Below are 18,524 nucleotides of genomic sequence, written 5' to 3' on the forward strand. Positions count from 1 at the left end.
GAGAGAAAGAGTGAGGCTACACTTTTATGTTTTTTTTCTTTTAAAGTAAGGGTTAACATGCACATACCTGTCTGCCCTGGTCTCTGAAAAACTCTCCTGCGTTGTCAATGACCTGTTCATCCGTCATGTGACTGTACGGCTGCTCCTGACACACACTCAACATCTCCCACAGTGTCACGCCAAATGCCCACACGTCACTCGCGGTGGTGAACTTCCCCTACACGCATACACATATTATATATAGTGGGGTCCCATAAAGAAACGTAATAAAATGATATTTAAGATTTGTGATTCTAAGCATGTGAGCTCCTTTGTACAGACAAAATAAACGTTTATGTACATTTTATATCCAATATATAAATAAATAATAGTCTGATAATAAATTATCAATAACTTGATAAATAATACGTAATTGAATGCTTATGCAAGAAAAAATTAAGCATTTTCACTAGTGGCTGCAAACCTTTTGGACTCCATTTAATATATTAAAATTATTATATTATTAATATAAAGTTGAATAAATAAGACATAGAAGATAATACATATTAAGTCTGATAATATAATGAATAAATACAAATGAAGTAGATAAATACATCTTTCTTATGGTAATGCAGAAAAAATGAAGCAATTTTACTAGTGGCTGCAAACCTGTTGGACCCCATTTAATATATTAAAATTATTATATATAGTAGAATAGATAATATATATTATCTTCTAAGTATTATCTATTCAACTTTATATTAATAATATAATAATCATTTTTATATATTAAATGGGGTCCAAAAGGTTTGCAGCCACTAGTAAAATTGCTTCATTTTTTCTTGAATTATACATTTAATTACTTAATTTATTATTTAATCAAGTTATTGATAATTTATTATCAAGACTATTACTTAGTTATATATTGGATATTTACTTAATTTGTATTCATTCATTATACTATCAGATTTAATACATATAATGCAGAAAAAATGAAGCATTTTCACAAGTGGTTGCAGACTTTAAATAAATAAATACAAAATGTGTAATGGGGTCCATCCCATTACACATTTTGTATTTATTTATTTATTAAGAAAAAAAAGTTTAAAATTGTATATATAAAATGATATTATAATATATTAAAGCTTATAATAAATAAATATAAAGTATAAAGTAATTAAATATTATCTTCATTATAGTAACACGGATAAATCAAACGAATCAATAAAAGCTTACTAATATTCCAGCATTTTCATTTATTTATTATAGCCAAGTTACAGTTGTGTGTGTTCTTACCATGAGGATGCACTCCCATGCCATCCAGCGAATAGGCAGCACAGCTCGTCCTTGTATTCTGTAGTAATCGCCAGCATAGAGGTTCCTGCTCATGCCAAAATCAGCTATCTTTATCGGACGCTCTCCGCCACTGTCCTCCCCCTCGCCCCTCTCCCCACCCACCAGGCAGTTCCGCGTGGCCAGGTCGCGGTGCACAAAGTTCAGAGAAGCCAAGAACTTCATTCCTGATGCGATCTGACTTGCCATGGAGATCAAAGCTGGGTAGCTGAAACAGAGACAGAGATTTAGCCTAGATGCATCATTACTTGATATTGTCGTCGTACACATTCCTGTGTGTGTGTGTACCTGACGGTTGGTGTATTATGTGAAGGTCCAGTCTTGTCCAGCAACACTCTATGGGAGAGGTACTGATTGAGGTCTCCGCTCTCCATGTACTCCGTGACCATACACAATGGGTCGCTGCTTACACACACACCCAGCAGGCGGATTATGTTTGGATCCTTCAGGCGAGATAAGATCTTCACCTCCTTCAGAAAATCATTCCTGTTGAAAGAAAAGCATGAAAAGAATGAGAGAGTAACAAGAGAAGGTAAAAGGACAGAACATTTTGAAATGAAGCGTAAAGAATTTGAGTTTATTACACAAAATACACAACAACAGCTTTTGTTTTACAGCTAAAGAACTATTCCAACCAAATCTGATTATTTGGCACAAAAATATGTAGTTAATTAAACTCTAACTATTGTAATTATATATTTTTTTGTAATATACACAGTAGCCTAGGTCAATTTTTAATTGCTCAAATGGCAGTTAATGCTGGTATCATAAAATAATATTTGAGGAAAAATTGCAATAAAAAAGTTATTATATATATATATATATATATATATATATATATATATATATATATATATATATATATATATATATATATATATATATTATTTGAAGCATACTATTACAAAAAAATTAATAAAAGTAAAAATAGCTTCCTTTGTTAAGGTCAAATTAAGTAACATTAAGAAAAATATATAATCTTTGTATTTAAAATAGAAAACATTTTCAAATATATTTTACACTTTTTTTTAAGGTATCCGTGTTACAGTGTAGTTATATATTTAAGTACTGAGTAATAATAATTAACTACATTACTTTAGGGTTAGGATTATGGTGTTGTTTGGGTTAGTTGCATGTAACTATGCACAATTTATAGTAATTCCTATAGTAACTACACGTAACAAGGAAAATAAAGTGTATGATTAAGTGTACTTAACGTGTACAGTTACCTGGCATTTTTAGAGGCATCTGGCCGTAAAATCTTCACAGCCACCAGAAGAGGGCGCCCTTTCCTGACATTAAACGGGAACTCAAGGTTTGCAAGGTCCTGAGGGTTTTCAATCTCACACAAGTGAACCTAACAAGGAAGCAGACAATACATAAGACTGGTATAAAGGGAACAATATTATTAAACGTCTACTTTTGGCCAAACAATAAGGTTTATGGATAAAGAAGCCAATAAAGCTACTAGAACTTGGGAATTTGCAATGTTTATGCAATCCAAAGTTGTACCTCTCCAAATTGTCCTTCTCCCAGCTTTTCTTTGAATATAAGTCGTTCCCGTGGCAACTCAGGCAATGGTGGGCAATCAGTGGGCGTGGCTGAGAGGGCGGGAACTGCATATGTATTGTTACCACTAACACCTTGCAGACTGATGATGTCAGCTTCTGCATAATGAGGAACACTCCCCCCGCATCCTGATGCTTCTCCATAATGAGCCCCTGATAAACCAGGGGGTGGAGCTCCAGGGTAAGGAGGCGGTCCCTCCTGAATGGGTAGGCCTTTATCAACCATGTCAATGGCACATGCTGAGAAAAAAAAAAGGTACAAAAGAAAAAAAACTTATAGTAAAGAGCTAATCAACCATATTACATTATAATAAGTAATTATGAACTGCACACATGCACTTAAACACTCGCATACACTGGAGATGAGACATTACATGCATACTGTGATATGTATGGCTTTAGACTAAAACACTAACACACTCTCTACAGTACCTCATCCCTGACAAAACAATATCCTTTCTTCAACTATGGGCACTTTACGTTTCCAAGTAAGTTTTAAATGTGACCTTCCTATGACAAAAGATACGTTTAAACCTTTTAGTTTTAATAAAAATCAACCCCTGAGATATAAAAGTCCCAGAAACACCCTTTAACGAATGTTTGAATGTAATACCCTCTGTGCTGTTCTGGGGCATTTATATCACTCTAGCTGTTACCTTTAAGAGTTCAGGGGACAGGGGAAGAGTTCCCTGGGGAGGACACCACCCCTCGCCCCTTTCTTAGGGCAACATGAACCCTCTCTCTCTTACCCTGGGACAGGTTTTGGGGTTTTTCTTGCTGGCTGTGGCAGATTGTCAGCCTGTTGGGGCCATGTGTCAGGTCAGACAGGAGGAGATGATATGCTGGGTTGTTTAACAGCAGTGCTAGGAGGACACATACACAAATCCCACGGACACACGAGTCCACGAAGAGTACGACAGTGTGAGCGGTCACCACAAGACAAAAACGACACAAAACGCCACAACCAAACCACAACACAGACGCATCACAACACGAGACGACACAACAACAAAACATAAACAACAGGGCCGTTAAGGGGTGACAGAGCAAACCAGTTACATGTGAGATGCACAAACACAGCAGGCAGTGTTATCATCCATAATGACGCAGGCTGTTAATGATCTTTTCATTGGTCAGTCTGTTCTGAGGCATTCATTTATGTTAATTAATATATGAAAACAACCACACAATGATTAAAAAATGATGTATTTATCACGAAAGCAACTGTGGCATGAAAAAAAAACTTTCGAGTGAGTATACAAGTTGAGTTTGAGTGAAATAAAATCTCCCTCCTCTCTGTCAGATAGGACAGTGGCTCTTTGTGTCTGGTTTGTGGATTGTCCTAAAGTACTTTTTCTGATGTCGTTTTGGCTGTTCATTCTCCGTGGTGACCCGGGTTTCCTGTGCACTTACTGACAGAGGTATATGAATGCTTCAGTGTGTTTTGTGTGTGTCACCTGTGCTGTCTCGCTGATCCCGGGGCCGCAGTACAGTGCTGGGCTCCTGGTATTCTCCCTCTCGGTCCCTGTCGTCAGGGAAGGTGTGTATGCGCTGGTAACGGCTGGAGTATGTGTGCGTGTTAGTGTTGTTGATCACCACATTGTCCGATGGAACCGAAAGATGAACCCGCAGCTCGTCGCTAGAGAGGCTGCCTTGGGCCTGGATACATAAAAACATCAAATTAAAGAGCCATGAAATCAAATTTGGAGTTTGGTAGCATTTCGTCCATGTTTGTATGCTAGTCTACTCCTAAATGTTCTAACAGATACAGTGAGGAAAATAAGTATTTGAACACCCTGCTATTTTGCAAGTTCTCCCACTTAGAAATCATGGAAGGGTCTGAAATTGTCATCGTAGGTGCATGTCCACTGTGAGAGACATAATTAAAAAAATAAAAAAATCCAGAAATCACAATGTATTATTTTTTAAACTATTTATTTGTATGATACAGCTGCAAATAAGTATTTGAACACCTGAGAAAATCAATGTTAATATTTGGTACAGTAGCCTTTGTTTGCAATTACAGAGGTCAAACGTTTCCTGTAGTTTTTCACCAGGTTTGCACACACTGCAGGAGGGATTTTGGCCCACTCCTCCACACAGATCTTCTCTAGAGCAGTCAGGTTTCTGGCCTGTCGCTGAGAAACACAGAGTTTGAGCTCCCTCCAAAGATTCTCTATTGGGTTTAGGTCTGGAGACTGGCTAGGCCACGCCAGAACCTTGATATGCTTCTTACAGAGCCACTCCTTGGTAATCCTGGCTGTGTGCTTCGGGTCATTGTCATATTGGAAGACCCAGCCTCGACCCATCTTCAATGCTCTAACTGAGGGAAGGAGGTTGTTCCCCAAAATCTCGCAATACATGGCCCCGGTCATCCTCTCCTTAATACAGTGCAGTCGCCCTGTCTCATGTGCAGAAAAACACCCCCAAAGCATGATGCTACCACCCCCATGCTTCACAGTAGGGATGGTGTTCTTGGGATGGTACTCATCATTCTTCTTCCTCCAAACACGTTTAGTGGAATTATGACCAAAAAGTTATATTTTGGTCTAATCTGACCCCATGACTTTCTCCCATGACTCCTCTGGATCATCCAAATGGTCATTGGCAAACTTAAGACGGGCCTGGTGCTGGTTTAAGCAGGGGAACCTTCCGTGCCATGCATGATTTCAAACCATGATGTATTAGTGTATTACCAACAGTAACCTTAGAAACGGTGGTCCCAGCTCTTTTCAGGTCATTGACCAGCTCCTCCCGTGTAGTTCTGGGCTGATTTCTCACCTTTCTTAGGATCATTGAGACCCCACGAGGTGAGATCTTGCATGGAGCCCCAGTCCGAGGGAGATTGACAGTCATGTTTAGCTTCTTCCATTTTCTAATGATTGCTCCAACAGTGGACCTTTTTTCACCAAGCTGCTTGGCAATTTCCCCGTAGCCCTTTCTAGCCTTGTGGAGGTGTACAATTTTGTCTCTAGTGTCTTTGGACAGCTCTTTGGTCTTGGCCATGTTAGTAGTTGGTTTCTTACTGATTGTATGGGGTGGACAGGTGTCTTTATGCAGCTAACGACCTCAAACAGGTGCATCTAATTTAGGATAATAAATGGAGTGGAGGTGGACATTTTAAAGGCAGACTAACAGGTCTTAGAGGGTCAGAATTCTAGCTGATAGACAGGTGTTCAAATACTTATTTGCAGTAGTATCATACAAATAAATAGTTAAGAAATCATACATTGGGATTTCTGGATTTTTTTCTTTAGATTATGTGTCTCACAGTGGACATGCACCTACGATGACAATTTCAGACCCCTCCATGATTTCTAAGTGGGAGAACTTGCAAAATAGCAGGGTGTTCAAATACTTATTTTCCTCACTGTAAATGCATATAAAAGGTATAGTTTTCTCTTTTGAGAAAATTAATAAAAAAGATAAATTACAGAAATATTTAGCTTTTCTACTACAGTGTAAAACACAACAACAACAAATGTATGCGGAGTAATTTATGTTTTATACACAATATTGCCGGGTTCTTTGTCTATTTTTGCTCCACCAATGAAAATAGTTCCAAACGAAGCCAAAGCAGAATCAACCATTGCATGTCTCAGAACAACACACAGCAGTGTTTTTGAACAAATCTGTTGACAGAATGATTCAATGACTCATTCATTAAGAGTTACTTGATTCGTTGATAAATGAATCGGGATCTTTGGCCTCATGGGATAGTAAAGTGTCCATCAGATGCACACTTCAATATCACTCCATAAGTAGTAAGTCATCTGGGTACTTTTTGCCAACTGTTTTATAATTACTTCGAATTCGGACATAGGATTTTCACAAACTGATATAATTATAGGAAACACGTCAACATGGGGGAAAAAAGAAATGCACTGTACAACACAGTAATGAAAAACACCTTGCCAAGTAGCTTCTTCCAGTACTGCCTCCACAGTATGACGGCTATAATAGCCAATAGGAGCAGGATAATTCCAACCAGGCAGCCAATCAGGATGGCCGTGTTGCTGCTGTCATCTTTGGCCACAGGTAACCCCGCCCTCAGAGTGATGGCAGAGAACTCTGTTAATAAGAAACACGACAGATTTATGATTACGTGAGTATGTCAATCTGACATTTAAATGATCACAAACACCATAAACAAGGCATTAATTGCCTACAGAGTGTTTAGAGGGTAAAACCAAAGCTTAAATGTCCATTACAGCCACCTTTTAATCTCAGTGCTATAAATGCCTTCATGGTCATTGACACACTTTTTGTGTGTTTACTTGTGTGTGTGTGTGTGTGTGTGTGTGTGTGTGTGTGTGTGTGTGTGTGTGTGTGTGTGTGTGTGTGTGTGTTTGTGTGCTTAAGTCGGTAAATTTAGGAGGCAGCTGTTGTTTTGGGGGGCAGTAATAAGCTTTGACAGGAGTAAATGAGCTGTGAGAGTGGGCACAGTCCTAAAGCTGAGGGAACTGAAGTTAATTCAAGAGGGACAAAAGAAGGACAGATGGAGCAAACTCACAATAAAGATCCTTTATAAGCTTGGCTATATGAAACATTACCTCAAAACAGTGGCGGTTCTAGACCACGGTAACTAGGGGGGCCAGGCAGGGGCCACTTGTACTTTTAGTGGGCACACATTTATCTTAACCAGTAGTTAAATAGGTAGTTCACCTAAAAATGAAAATTCTATCACCATTTACTCACCCCCATGTCGTTCCAAATATGACTTTCTTATGTTGAACACAATATTAACTTATTTATTTTATTAAACTGTTGTATAAGATCAGTATCGTATTTGCCCTCATGCTATTCTGGGTCGAAAAACAGAACTCGTATGATATTTCACTCGTTACTCATGTTATACTGACTGTAGTCTATATCATGATGTAAATGTGAGGGCGTTTTCACACAGGCAGTTTAGTTTGAATAATTGGTAATGTGAAAGTTGTCATGCGGACCCGGGTGAGCTGAGCTCAGGGGAACTGAATTTGAGACTGCCTGAAGGAGGTGGTCTGAGTTTGGTTTCGCAAATTGCGCTCGAGCTGTGCCGCGATTCATGTGAATGTGAAAGCAACAAGGACTCGGGTGCGCAAGAAAAGTAACCTGCACATGCATTTTATCAGATGACGATGTATTTATTCAATTAAAGACATGTAAGGGATGATAGTGTTGATGATTTACCTTGGATACGAGCGAGAGGGAGCCTGTGATGTATTCGCTGTGTAGAACGCGCTTTGACGCACCACAACAAGCGTGCCCAGTGTAAAAACGCTCTGAGACTAAAACTCAAACAGGGGCATTTTTGCCGCATATCTTGAATTTTATGGACATTCTAACTAAGAAGCACTGAAATGGTTTGGTTAAAGACATTCTAACTAATATTTTTGGAACAACATGAGGGTGAGTTACATTAGGTGTTTTTCTTTTCTTTTTGGGGGAACTAACCCTTTAACTTATTTTGTGGATTATTGAAAGTCTTTTTTTATTTGGCCATGTACTGTATCACTCTGCAGTCTCTACATGTTAAGTAAAATAATAAAGTTCATTTATTTATTTGAAAAAAGTAATGTATATCTGTAATATGATCATGCTCAATTTATAAAAGTAAAACGAAACAATTTATTTGACATGTTTTGTAGCCTATATCTGCTCTCTGTTAGCGGACTCTTCGCAAAGTTAGCATAGGCATAAAAACAAACATCTAATAGGCCTAGCCTACTCTATAAGCAACACTGGACAATTGGATAAAATAATATTATTTCTCGCTATATGTGAACAAGACTGAAATTATATTATTTTCTGTATCTCGGGTATGCCTATCTCTGTGGTGAAACACGTCTCTGTCATAGTGGCACATGAAAGTTTTTTTCATTGCGTTGGTCATAATTTATCTTTTGCTGCATCTTCCTTATTCGGAATATGATCAAAGATTACATATGTGGACGTGTTCAGAGAAATTAGCCATTGAAAAAATATATTTTAACTACCAGTATGTTTAAATGAACGAAATGACTGAATGGAATTCAAAAAAAGTAAAGTCAGTAAAATTAATCTACAGGATCACTGCTGCGTATGGGTGAAGTTACACACAACACAACATGTATAAAGAGAGCTTATTTTATCTGTAATCAAGTGCGTAGCAACCATTATAGCCCGCGTTTTACAACTATTTGAGCGAATGCAGACTGAGTGACGAATCATTCATAAACAGACTAGTTTAGCAGCGCAGACTAGCGCAGCCTCCTCATTTCTTCTCTGCATTGGTTATTGGTTATGACACAATAAAGTACTCTTTTCATCACATACCACCACAGAAAAAACTGCACATTGCAACCAGTTTCAGAAAATCGCGATATGATTCCAAATTTAGGGGGGCCAAGCATGTTGACACGGGGGCACTGGCCCCCCTAGAACCGCCACTGCCTCAAAACAATATTGTATTATCAACCAAATCATGCAAAAAAAACCCTGTTTGCTCCAGGCTTCAAGATGGATACTCATGCACACACAAAACCACCAACCACATTCCCAAGGCATTTTAAAGTAAGTGAGGACAGGTTAAAGAAATAGAGGGAAACATTATAAAAGGCCTATTTGCTAGAAAACATGCCGTAAAAATCTGCAGTGTAATAAGCATGGAGATGATACTCTTTTCTTCCCCTTGTCCTTCTCTCTTTCTCTCTCCCTCACCTGTTGGCATGCTGCTGGGCAGCAGTGAAGTAATGTTCATGAAGAGGTCTGGAAAAATGAGGATGGACAGGTCAGAAGAGGGAGAAATAGAGAGGTGGGGTGGGTGACTGAGGGGCAGAGACATGAGAGTGCTGAAAGATGAGCGAGGTCAGACTATGAAGATGGGGTGAAATTAGGCCTTTTCAGTCTGTAATAAAAATGCATCCTTTTCCCAGCTCTCTCAATGAACCTCATGAATAAATTTACACGTGTGTGTGTGTGTTAATTAAAAATAATGTCTAGTAATATGACTAATAATAATTGCCTAATAGTACCATTTATTACAATTATACTCTGGACCAAGGACTAAATATGTAAAAAATAGCAATATAATAATAATAATACATATATACATTTATGTGTGTGCAAAAATGTATAACACGAAAATATTAAAATATTTGAAGTACCATTACTTTTACTATGTATTTTGGACCAATTATTGGGGTGGGGTACAGCCTTAAAAATAAAAGGATTGTTAGGAGAATCATTAATGAACTGAAAACATTAAATTCTTCTGTTACATTACTAACAATAAAACGTCTTCTAGTACTAAATACTAAAATGCAAAACGTCACACAGCAGTGCGTTGCATACACACTCATACTGCGGTGAGGTTGACATGCGTCCGACTCACCGGTGGGGCTGCTGGTTCCGTTTTCAGAGCTAGGGGTGGGAGGAGAAGTGGCATTGACAGGACGAGGGCTGGAGGAAGGGAGAGGAGGAAGGACAGATCCATCCTCAAACGGCACTTGAGACAAGACAGAGAAAGAATTAGATAAGAAGGCTTTATCTCTGATGAAGCATGAATATTCATCATTTAGGCCCTCAATCTTATCTACAAACCCAACAAGTGTGAGCACAAAGTCTCACTTTCTTCTCCCAAAATTGTTGTTGTTCGAGGCTTATTGTAATGCTTATATTCTGCTCATATTTGGGATGCTACTAACCAACCAATCAGAACTCAAGGTCACACACTGAAGTGTCACTAAGATGTCAGTACTTAGTTACTTTGGCACACTTCAGCTAAATTTCATTAACATGCAGGTCAGAAAAAGAAGCCCATGAGGATGAGTACAAAACAAAAGCAGTCGACACGTTTTATGTTTCGAATGATGTGGGAATATTTGCTTTGTGGCAAAAGATCATAAATTCCATTCATTTTCTGCTGAAAACCACAAGTTGTTTTTTGCTGGTCTCAGCTGGATTTTGAGTGGTGAACTGCTGGGAGACATACTAGACCTGCTTAGACCTCAAATTAGCAGGGTTTCTACATGACTATGAAAAACTGATTGGTCAAATCGCATCTCACTGTGGTCAAATATTTTTATATAATGACTGTCAAACTATATAATAGAACGATTTCCTACTTCTCACTTTAAAAGAAAATCTATATTTTTATTATAAACAGACAATATGTTTCATAGTAATGTATAAATTAGTATTAATATACATGGAAGAAGCAGCTGTTTTTGTTTACTTTAATGGTAATAAGCCAATGTACATTGCTGCTAGAGGTCAGGTGTGTGTTCATACTCGAGTAGAAGCTTATCTCGCTGATGAGGAGCCAACGATCACTGAAAGCAAAGCGGCAGCGGAGAATCTGGGCTGGTTGTCCTCCGAGTGGCAGTGAGATGGTGCGGGACGAAGGGTCGTGAAGGTCGGAGAGCGGCACTTGTAGGCTGAGCGCAGGCTCTGCCCACGGGCTCAACAGGCTGGCCTTAAACTCACACACCACCTCGCTGAACACCCGCACATCTTGAGTGTGTCTGTTATTACTGTGCACCTGAAACAGAGACATTTAAAAAAACGACAATCTGCAATAAGACACTACAAGACTGCTGGGAACAAAAATAAGGAAAAGTGGAAATAAAGGGCATTAGGGAGTCATTACTCCACAAATGGGAGAAGAGGAGAAAAAGAAAAGAAACAGGGAGGGAATGAAAGGTTGAGGGCAAGAACATATATAATGTGACAGGTTAGACATTAATGGTGCTGTTAGGTCAACGTCTAACTGCGCACATGTGTGCAAACGCTCACTGACACACAAAACATGTTTCAAAACAAACCAGTACAACAGCGGAGGTTAAAGTGTAGCCGAAGCTATCATGGCGACACCTCATACATCACACGCACACACACACACACACACACACACACACACACACACACACACACACACACACACACACACACACACACACACACACACACACAAACAGTTCATGTTTTATGGGGACTCTCCATAGACATAATGATTTTCATAATGTACAAACAGTATATTCTATCCCCTAAACCTACCCATCACAGAAAACTTTCAGCATTTTTACATTTTCAAAACATAATTTAGTCTGACTAAGGATTTTGGATATCACCATCTTTGTGGGGACATTTTGTCCTCATAACATAGGGTTTACCTGGACCACACACACACAGTTCATGTTTTATGGGGACTTTCCATAGACATAATGATTTTTATACTGTACAAACTGTATATTCTACCCCCCAATCCTAACCCTAACCCTGGCCCTAAACCTATCCATCACAAAAAAAAATTCATCAGTTTTAGATTTTCAAAAAACATCATTGTGTATGACTTATAAACTGTTTTCCTCATGGGGACCAAAAAATTTCCCCACAAGGGCAAGGATTTCAGATATCGGATTTGTCGCCATAATATAGGGTTAACCAGGACTGTAACTTAGCTATCTAAATGGAGACATTGCATAGACTTCTATTGTTTTTATACAGATAATTGTACATTTTATAACCTAACCCTAACACCCTATACCTACCCATCATAGAAAATGTTCTGCATTTTTACATTTTTAAAAAATACTTTTTTTATACCTGTTTTACAAATGAGGGCATCCCCAAAAGGGAGGTTTTTGGAGATTTTATCAGATTTTGCAGAATTCTGGGTACAAATATGTTCCCAAAATATGGTTAAGTAGGTACACACACACACACACACACACACACACACACACACACACACACACACACACACACACACACACACACACACACACACACACACACACACACACACACACACACACACACACACACACACACACACACACACACACACACACACACACACACACACACACACACACACAAACAATTCACAAGTAAGTCCTTTGGTGGACTGCACTGTAAAACATATTTTTCAAAGTTGTAAATAAAACAAAGATAACTGGAGTATGCTTTACACTTTTTCTTTCTACTCCATAATTTCATGTTTGATTCAATGTGTTTCTTGCCATTTCTTTGTACTTATTTGTGAAATTTACTGGCAAATTCTGAATGAAAACTGTTTAAAAGTAAATCCTACACCATTTTCTTCAGTGTGTGGTAAACTTTGCATTGGAGTTCCTGAACCAATGGGGGGAGATGATTTGTAGAGGAAAACTGCCGGTGAGGCTGGCGGTATTCTAAAACTGCAGGAATACAGCCGGAAATACTCTAAACAAAAGTCTGGGAGAGCGAGCAGAGGGAAGCGACATAAATCATCTCACAAAGGCACGTGAACAAGTGCTTGTTGTTATGAGAAATGTTTTAATGGAGCCTCTGGTCCTATTTCTCATGTCTCTTTTGGGAATCTGCTGCGAGATTTAAAGGAAGCGAGCGAGTATGAGAGGAAGTTTTGGAAACTGTGGGAAGCCGCAGGAACAAAAAAAGGCAACATGGGATGATGATGGCGCTTATGAATTGTGTTATGTCAGAGATAAAGGAATGAAGAGAATGCCCTCTCGAGAGAGGAAAAAGTCAGAAGTGGTAAAAAACAAATCAGCATTCCTGGCCAGAAAGACCCTTAAAAACTGACAATACACAAAACAAACACATAACAGAAATAATTACGGTGCCGCAAATTGAAAAAAAAACAACACTCGGATGCCTCTCAGAATCACACACAGCCACAAATGCAAAGCCACAGGCGAAAAGACAAATAAAAACAAATCAAATGTTCATTAAAGGGTTGAATGATAATGACAGACTCCTGAGGGTGATTTACTGGGCAGATTTACTGAGGCAGAGCTTCAATACTTCCCCACTAACTGACTGAGATGCATTCTGGGATAGCTTTTGCCATCTAGCATAGTGGGAAGTTCATTTGAGTTGATGAACAGCAGATCATTTACTCACCCTCATGCCGTTCCAAATCTGTATGACTTTCTTTCTTCTGCGGAACACAAAAGAAGATATTTTGACAAATGTTTGTTTTGTCCAGTGTCAGTGATTGAGTCCATTGTTATTTTGGACCCCACTGACTTTCATTGCACGAACGAATACCGTTCTTTTGTGTTCCGCAGAAGAAAGAAAGTCATACAGGTTTGGAAAGTCATGAGAAATTCCTGAAATGTATTTAAAACATTTTTAAACACTTAAAACATGTATGCAAAAACATATGAATGTCTTGACTAAACATCTTGAGACCTGTCATTATTTAAAAGTAAAATGACTTCTGAGAAAAAGGTCTAGTCTCATTAGTTTACCACCTGCTATTATTTTTTGTATCTAAAGCAATGTCATCAAGACATTTTAAGTGTGACTAAACATATTTTGGGCTGTTTGCATTCATACTAACCTGCATAGTGTGAAAGACCCGCGTTTTCTCAAAGTGAAACTCAATGTCAACAGTGGGCTGGCCCAAGGAATCTCGATTCCAGCCCATATAATCATATCCTGGCCACACTCTCAGCTCTTTACTCTCCATGAAATCATTTCCACCTAAAACACCATCACACAACTGGCCCAATCCTCCGAACATCACCCTACGGAGAAGAGAGAGACGTTACAGATGTGAAGTCATTAGGCATGTGCACACACATACACACAGATGCATGTACTTGCATACATGTTGGAATTTCACATGCATACACACATCTGGCTAGTGTCAAACGTTAGCTTAGCTATTGCAAACATTTCTGCTCCATTAAAACACATCTGGGAATGTTTCTACACAATATCCGTCAACCTCACCTGACAGATACACATACATACATGAGAAAGGGGTCTGGACTAACATACATCACAGAAAATGAAGTACGACAGGACCAGGTGAGATTTGAGAAGGTTAACTCAGCATGTTCTCAATTGCTTGTTTCTGACACACAGCATGAAACTAGGGTTGGGAACAGAGAAACGGTTCTTTTTGCGTGGTGTTCTTTACAATATTTGAATCAAATGTCTTGTTTCATTATCGGTTCTGCAAATGTGCATTCTTCTACAGTTCTAAGATTGTGTAGTCTTGATTCCGAACAACTCTGAGCTGGTACTTTTTAGCAAATCAAAAACATACAAGCAACCAGTGTAGTCTAACCACTTTTCAAACGAATGACTCGTTATACATCGAATTAAACACATCCAGCATATTTAAAATGATTTCAAAATTGTCCAGTATTCTGTTACTATAGCTAACACTACAACAAACGCATATCTTAGTTTTGTGAAACAGCAAAACCAGTGTAACCAGCAGAAACAATCTATCCTCTCCAGCGCTAGAAAGCTTTTATAATATTAACACAAGTCCTAAAGCTCTTGCCTGATCATAACCCTTCTTTTTCCAGTGATATTCCTCTGATCTTTTCTTTTTTGTAATGTCTCTCAGCTATCTCTCTTTCTACAGTCCTTCTTCAAATCTCCCTCTCGCTCACTCCTCCCCATCATGAGTGTATACACCCCTTACTGCTACAAATGTGTTGTGGCGCTCAGTCCGATCCACTTGCGAAAGCTATTCTCAGAAATTGCTTACTGCACCTTTAAAATGCTATCTGATTTTTGGGTTCTACATAATTTTAGATACCAATATGTGTAGCACCCAAGCAAGCAATAGCAGTTATTTCACCATCTCAGTTAAAGGATTAGTTCACTTTTAAATAAACTTTTGCTGATAATTTACACACCCTTATGTCATCCAAGATGTCCATGTCTTTCTTTCTTCAGTCGAAAAGAAATTAAGGTTTTTGATGAAAACATTCCAGGATTTTTCTCCATATAATGGATTTCAATGGGCACCAAACGGTTCAAGGTCCAAATGACAGTTTCAGTGCAGACCCTTATTCTTCGTCTGGTATTGTTTAAAGCCCTTTTAAGCTGCACTGAAACTGTCATTTGGACCTGGAAATGTTTTGAGCCCATTGAAGTCCATTATATGAAGAAAAATCCTGGAATGTTTTAATCAAAAACCTTAATTTATTTTCGACTGAAGAAAGAAAGACATGGACATCTTGGATGACATGGGGGTAAGTAAATTATCAGCAAAAGTTTATTTAAAAGTGAACTAATCCCTTAACTATGGGCTCGATATAGTCTGGCTATGAGTAGCCCCGTTCTAACCAAAATAACCTTGAATTTGGTTACTTGTCATTTTTCCCAAAATAACTTGCGAATAATATCCCATCATGTAAGCAAAGTCAACAGTGATTACAAGGTGTTTGGTTTAATTTCTTTGGTTTGACAGCCCAAATTGTGCCCTTTTTTAGCCTAGACGTCAGGACTGTGTTTAGACGGCTATTAGAGGTCTTTTAAACACAAAATTGCTTGCTGGGACACATGTAGCATTTTCATGCAGGCATTGAAAACTAGCATGAAATGACATTCTTAAAAAAAAAAATACATTTGAAGAAAAAAGTTGTGCGTGCATTACCCTGCCTCTTTACTGCCATCATAGGTGGAGTCATTAAGGTAGACAGGCGAGCCTGACAGGTTCATCACATGACCCACAGGAGCGATGTATGCCTTCAGTTCATCTAACAGAGAAGAAGCACATCACTCAATGGTAAACACCATTCCATTGCAGAACATGCCAGCAGTGAATGTAATGTAGACGAGTGTGTGTGATCAGGATGATGTGTGGGACTCACCTTTCCAGACACAACCATAGAGTTCAACTCTTAAACACACGCTCATCACACGGTCCGCCAGTGGGTAGAAGCGGACCATGCGTGCTATGATGGGCGGTCCCAGGTCCTTCAGGACCACATCGTATGTGTTCTCGTTCCCTGTTACCACCTGAGACACACAAAAAGACATAGAAGAACTGTAACATACAAAACATCTAAATTTGTTATGCTAGTTAATTTAAGGGTTAGAAACCTCCTGTCCCCAGCGGTCCTTCCATGTCATCCAGTGTCGTCCATCACGGGAGTAACGCAGCCGGTAACTACGTGCAAACTCCCTCCCCAGCCCATCTGCGTGGCGTCCCTGTGTGCCCACCAGAGACAGGAAATAAAGCTTGTGCAGGTCCACCTGCAGGTACTCTGAGCCGCTGGGAAACACCGGACCAGCCGGGCACCACGCCCCGTCCCCCTCTCCATTACTCAATCTGGGACAGAAGACAAACACAAACTTTATGTACATGTTAGAGCCTTGGTGCTCATGTGAATGGTAGATGTGTGGCATGTCCTATTACTACTTTGTTTCCCTAATTACTTTCCGGCACTTTTATTTAAAATGTATGTAGGTTATATATGTGAATTAAAAATGTACAAATACATTTCATACATTTTAAATGGGTAAATCTCATGGTCACACACACACACACACTCTCTCTCTCTCTCTCTCTCTCTCTAGCACAGTTTCTTCACTCACAGACGTGTATAATAGCCTGAGTGATCCACTGGCTCAGTACCAGTACTGACTAACCTTAGAAGAAGGAACAACACTGAATGTCTCTGCATTCAGCTACTGCTATCATATAGGTGACAGGACACTGATGACAAGCAGACGAGACAATAAACACTCAAACACAAAGAGAAATGCACCTGAAATAAGATATTCCAGTGAAGTGTGGATATTGTCACCTCACTGAGACATCATTGGGACACAGCTGAGATCGAGAAACTGAGACCAGTCTGAGACATTTCAGATTCACCCTTGAATCTTCACCATGACCTCAGAGCCATTAAGACACAAGCATCAGTCTCACAGACCCTTTCAAAAGCATAATGAAGTCTAGTTCACTTTGAAATGTTCTTCTGGCCAAGAATAGGACACTTGGAGAAGAGACTGTCACAATACGGTCATGTAACAAAAAGGATATTGTTTGCGCTCAAAAAAGAAGGAATAACCAGTCTGTTCTCAGGTGCATAGAACAAAACAGTAGTCAAGTAAATAGCCAGAATTGTCAACATACTGAAAAACATACAATTAGACCAAAGCAAAGGTCTATCAAAATAGATCTTTAATTTAACATTTACCAAGTGAAAAAAGTGTAAATAAGTGAAAAGTGAGCAGGCGTTTCAGCCCATGCTTTCTTCAATGCACTTTTTCATTTGGCAAATGTTTAATTAAAGATATATTTTGATAGACCATTGCTTTGGTCTAATTGTATGTTTTTCAGTGTGTGGACAATTTTGGCTATTTAGTTAAAATACTGTCATGTAAAATTATCAGTGTTGTTCCAGACCCAATTTCAGAAGTCGCAAGTGCAACAAAATTGCAAAAGGTTTGTTCATGCAGAACATTCCAGTTAACAGAGTTTGTTTTTCTGTAATATTGTTAATACTTTGTTAATTTCATGTGTTTTAAAACACAGTAATACAGCTTTAAAACTGGGTGTTGGGTTGTTTTTCACTTCAAATACAGTAGAGTGCAAAAGTGGGCTTCCAGAAATAAAAGTACTTATTTACTTATGAACTGTTAACACCTGTTAAAAATGTTCACTACATGTGGAATAACATTTTTTAAATTGTGAAATTAATTAATTGAAGGAATAATCAACAAATGAATACAATTCATCCATGCTTGTTAGTTGCAGCCTCTCTTCATTCTGGCTTTATCTCACTGTATTTCTTCAGTATGCTGTCACACAGCTGTTTCTCTGAGAAGTCATGTGTGTGAGACCCCTCCCAAATATACAAAAATTACCCGCACACACCCCTAAAGCACTGTACC

At 38.8% G+C, this 18,524-nt stretch overlaps 1 protein-coding gene across 4 annotated transcripts in view; it reads right to left on the reverse strand.

The window, feature by feature from the left end:
- The window catches only part of ddr1 (discoidin domain receptor tyrosine kinase 1), a 56,465-nt gene that overhangs the window by 3,077 nt on the left and 34,864 nt on the right, over positions 1 to 18,524 (reverse strand). Inside the window, exons 4-18 of one of the 4 annotated variants that reach the window (XM_079837622.1) lie at positions 16,725 to 16,953; positions 16,493 to 16,640; positions 16,276 to 16,378; positions 14,215 to 14,401; positions 11,157 to 11,406; positions 10,258 to 10,371; positions 9,585 to 9,632; positions 6,811 to 6,971; positions 4,358 to 4,559; positions 3,650 to 3,763; positions 2,845 to 3,140; positions 2,562 to 2,689; positions 1,621 to 1,818; positions 1,276 to 1,540; positions 68 to 217 (exon numbers count right to left, since the gene is read on the reverse strand). In XM_079837622.1, coding sequence (XP_079693748.1) covers positions 68 to 217; positions 1,276 to 1,540; positions 1,621 to 1,818; positions 2,562 to 2,689; positions 2,845 to 3,140; positions 3,650 to 3,763; positions 4,358 to 4,559; positions 6,811 to 6,971; positions 9,585 to 9,632; positions 10,258 to 10,371; positions 11,157 to 11,406; positions 14,215 to 14,401; positions 16,276 to 16,378; positions 16,493 to 16,640; positions 16,725 to 16,953 — 2,593 coding nt within the window. The remainder of the gene's footprint in view (positions 1 to 67; positions 218 to 1,275; positions 1,541 to 1,620; positions 1,819 to 2,561; positions 2,690 to 2,844; positions 3,141 to 3,649; positions 3,764 to 4,357; positions 4,560 to 6,810; positions 6,972 to 9,584; positions 9,633 to 10,257; positions 10,372 to 11,156; positions 11,407 to 14,214; positions 14,402 to 16,275; positions 16,379 to 16,492; positions 16,641 to 16,724; positions 16,954 to 18,524) is intronic. The other 3 variants (XM_079837623.1, XM_079837624.1, XM_079837625.1) reach the window with 3 other exon arrangements.

This window comes from Gobio gobio, assembly GCF_949357685.1.
Source record: "Gobio gobio genome assembly, chromosome: 15".
Classification (NCBI taxonomy): domain Eukaryota; kingdom Metazoa; phylum Chordata; class Actinopteri; order Cypriniformes; family Gobionidae; genus Gobio; species Gobio gobio.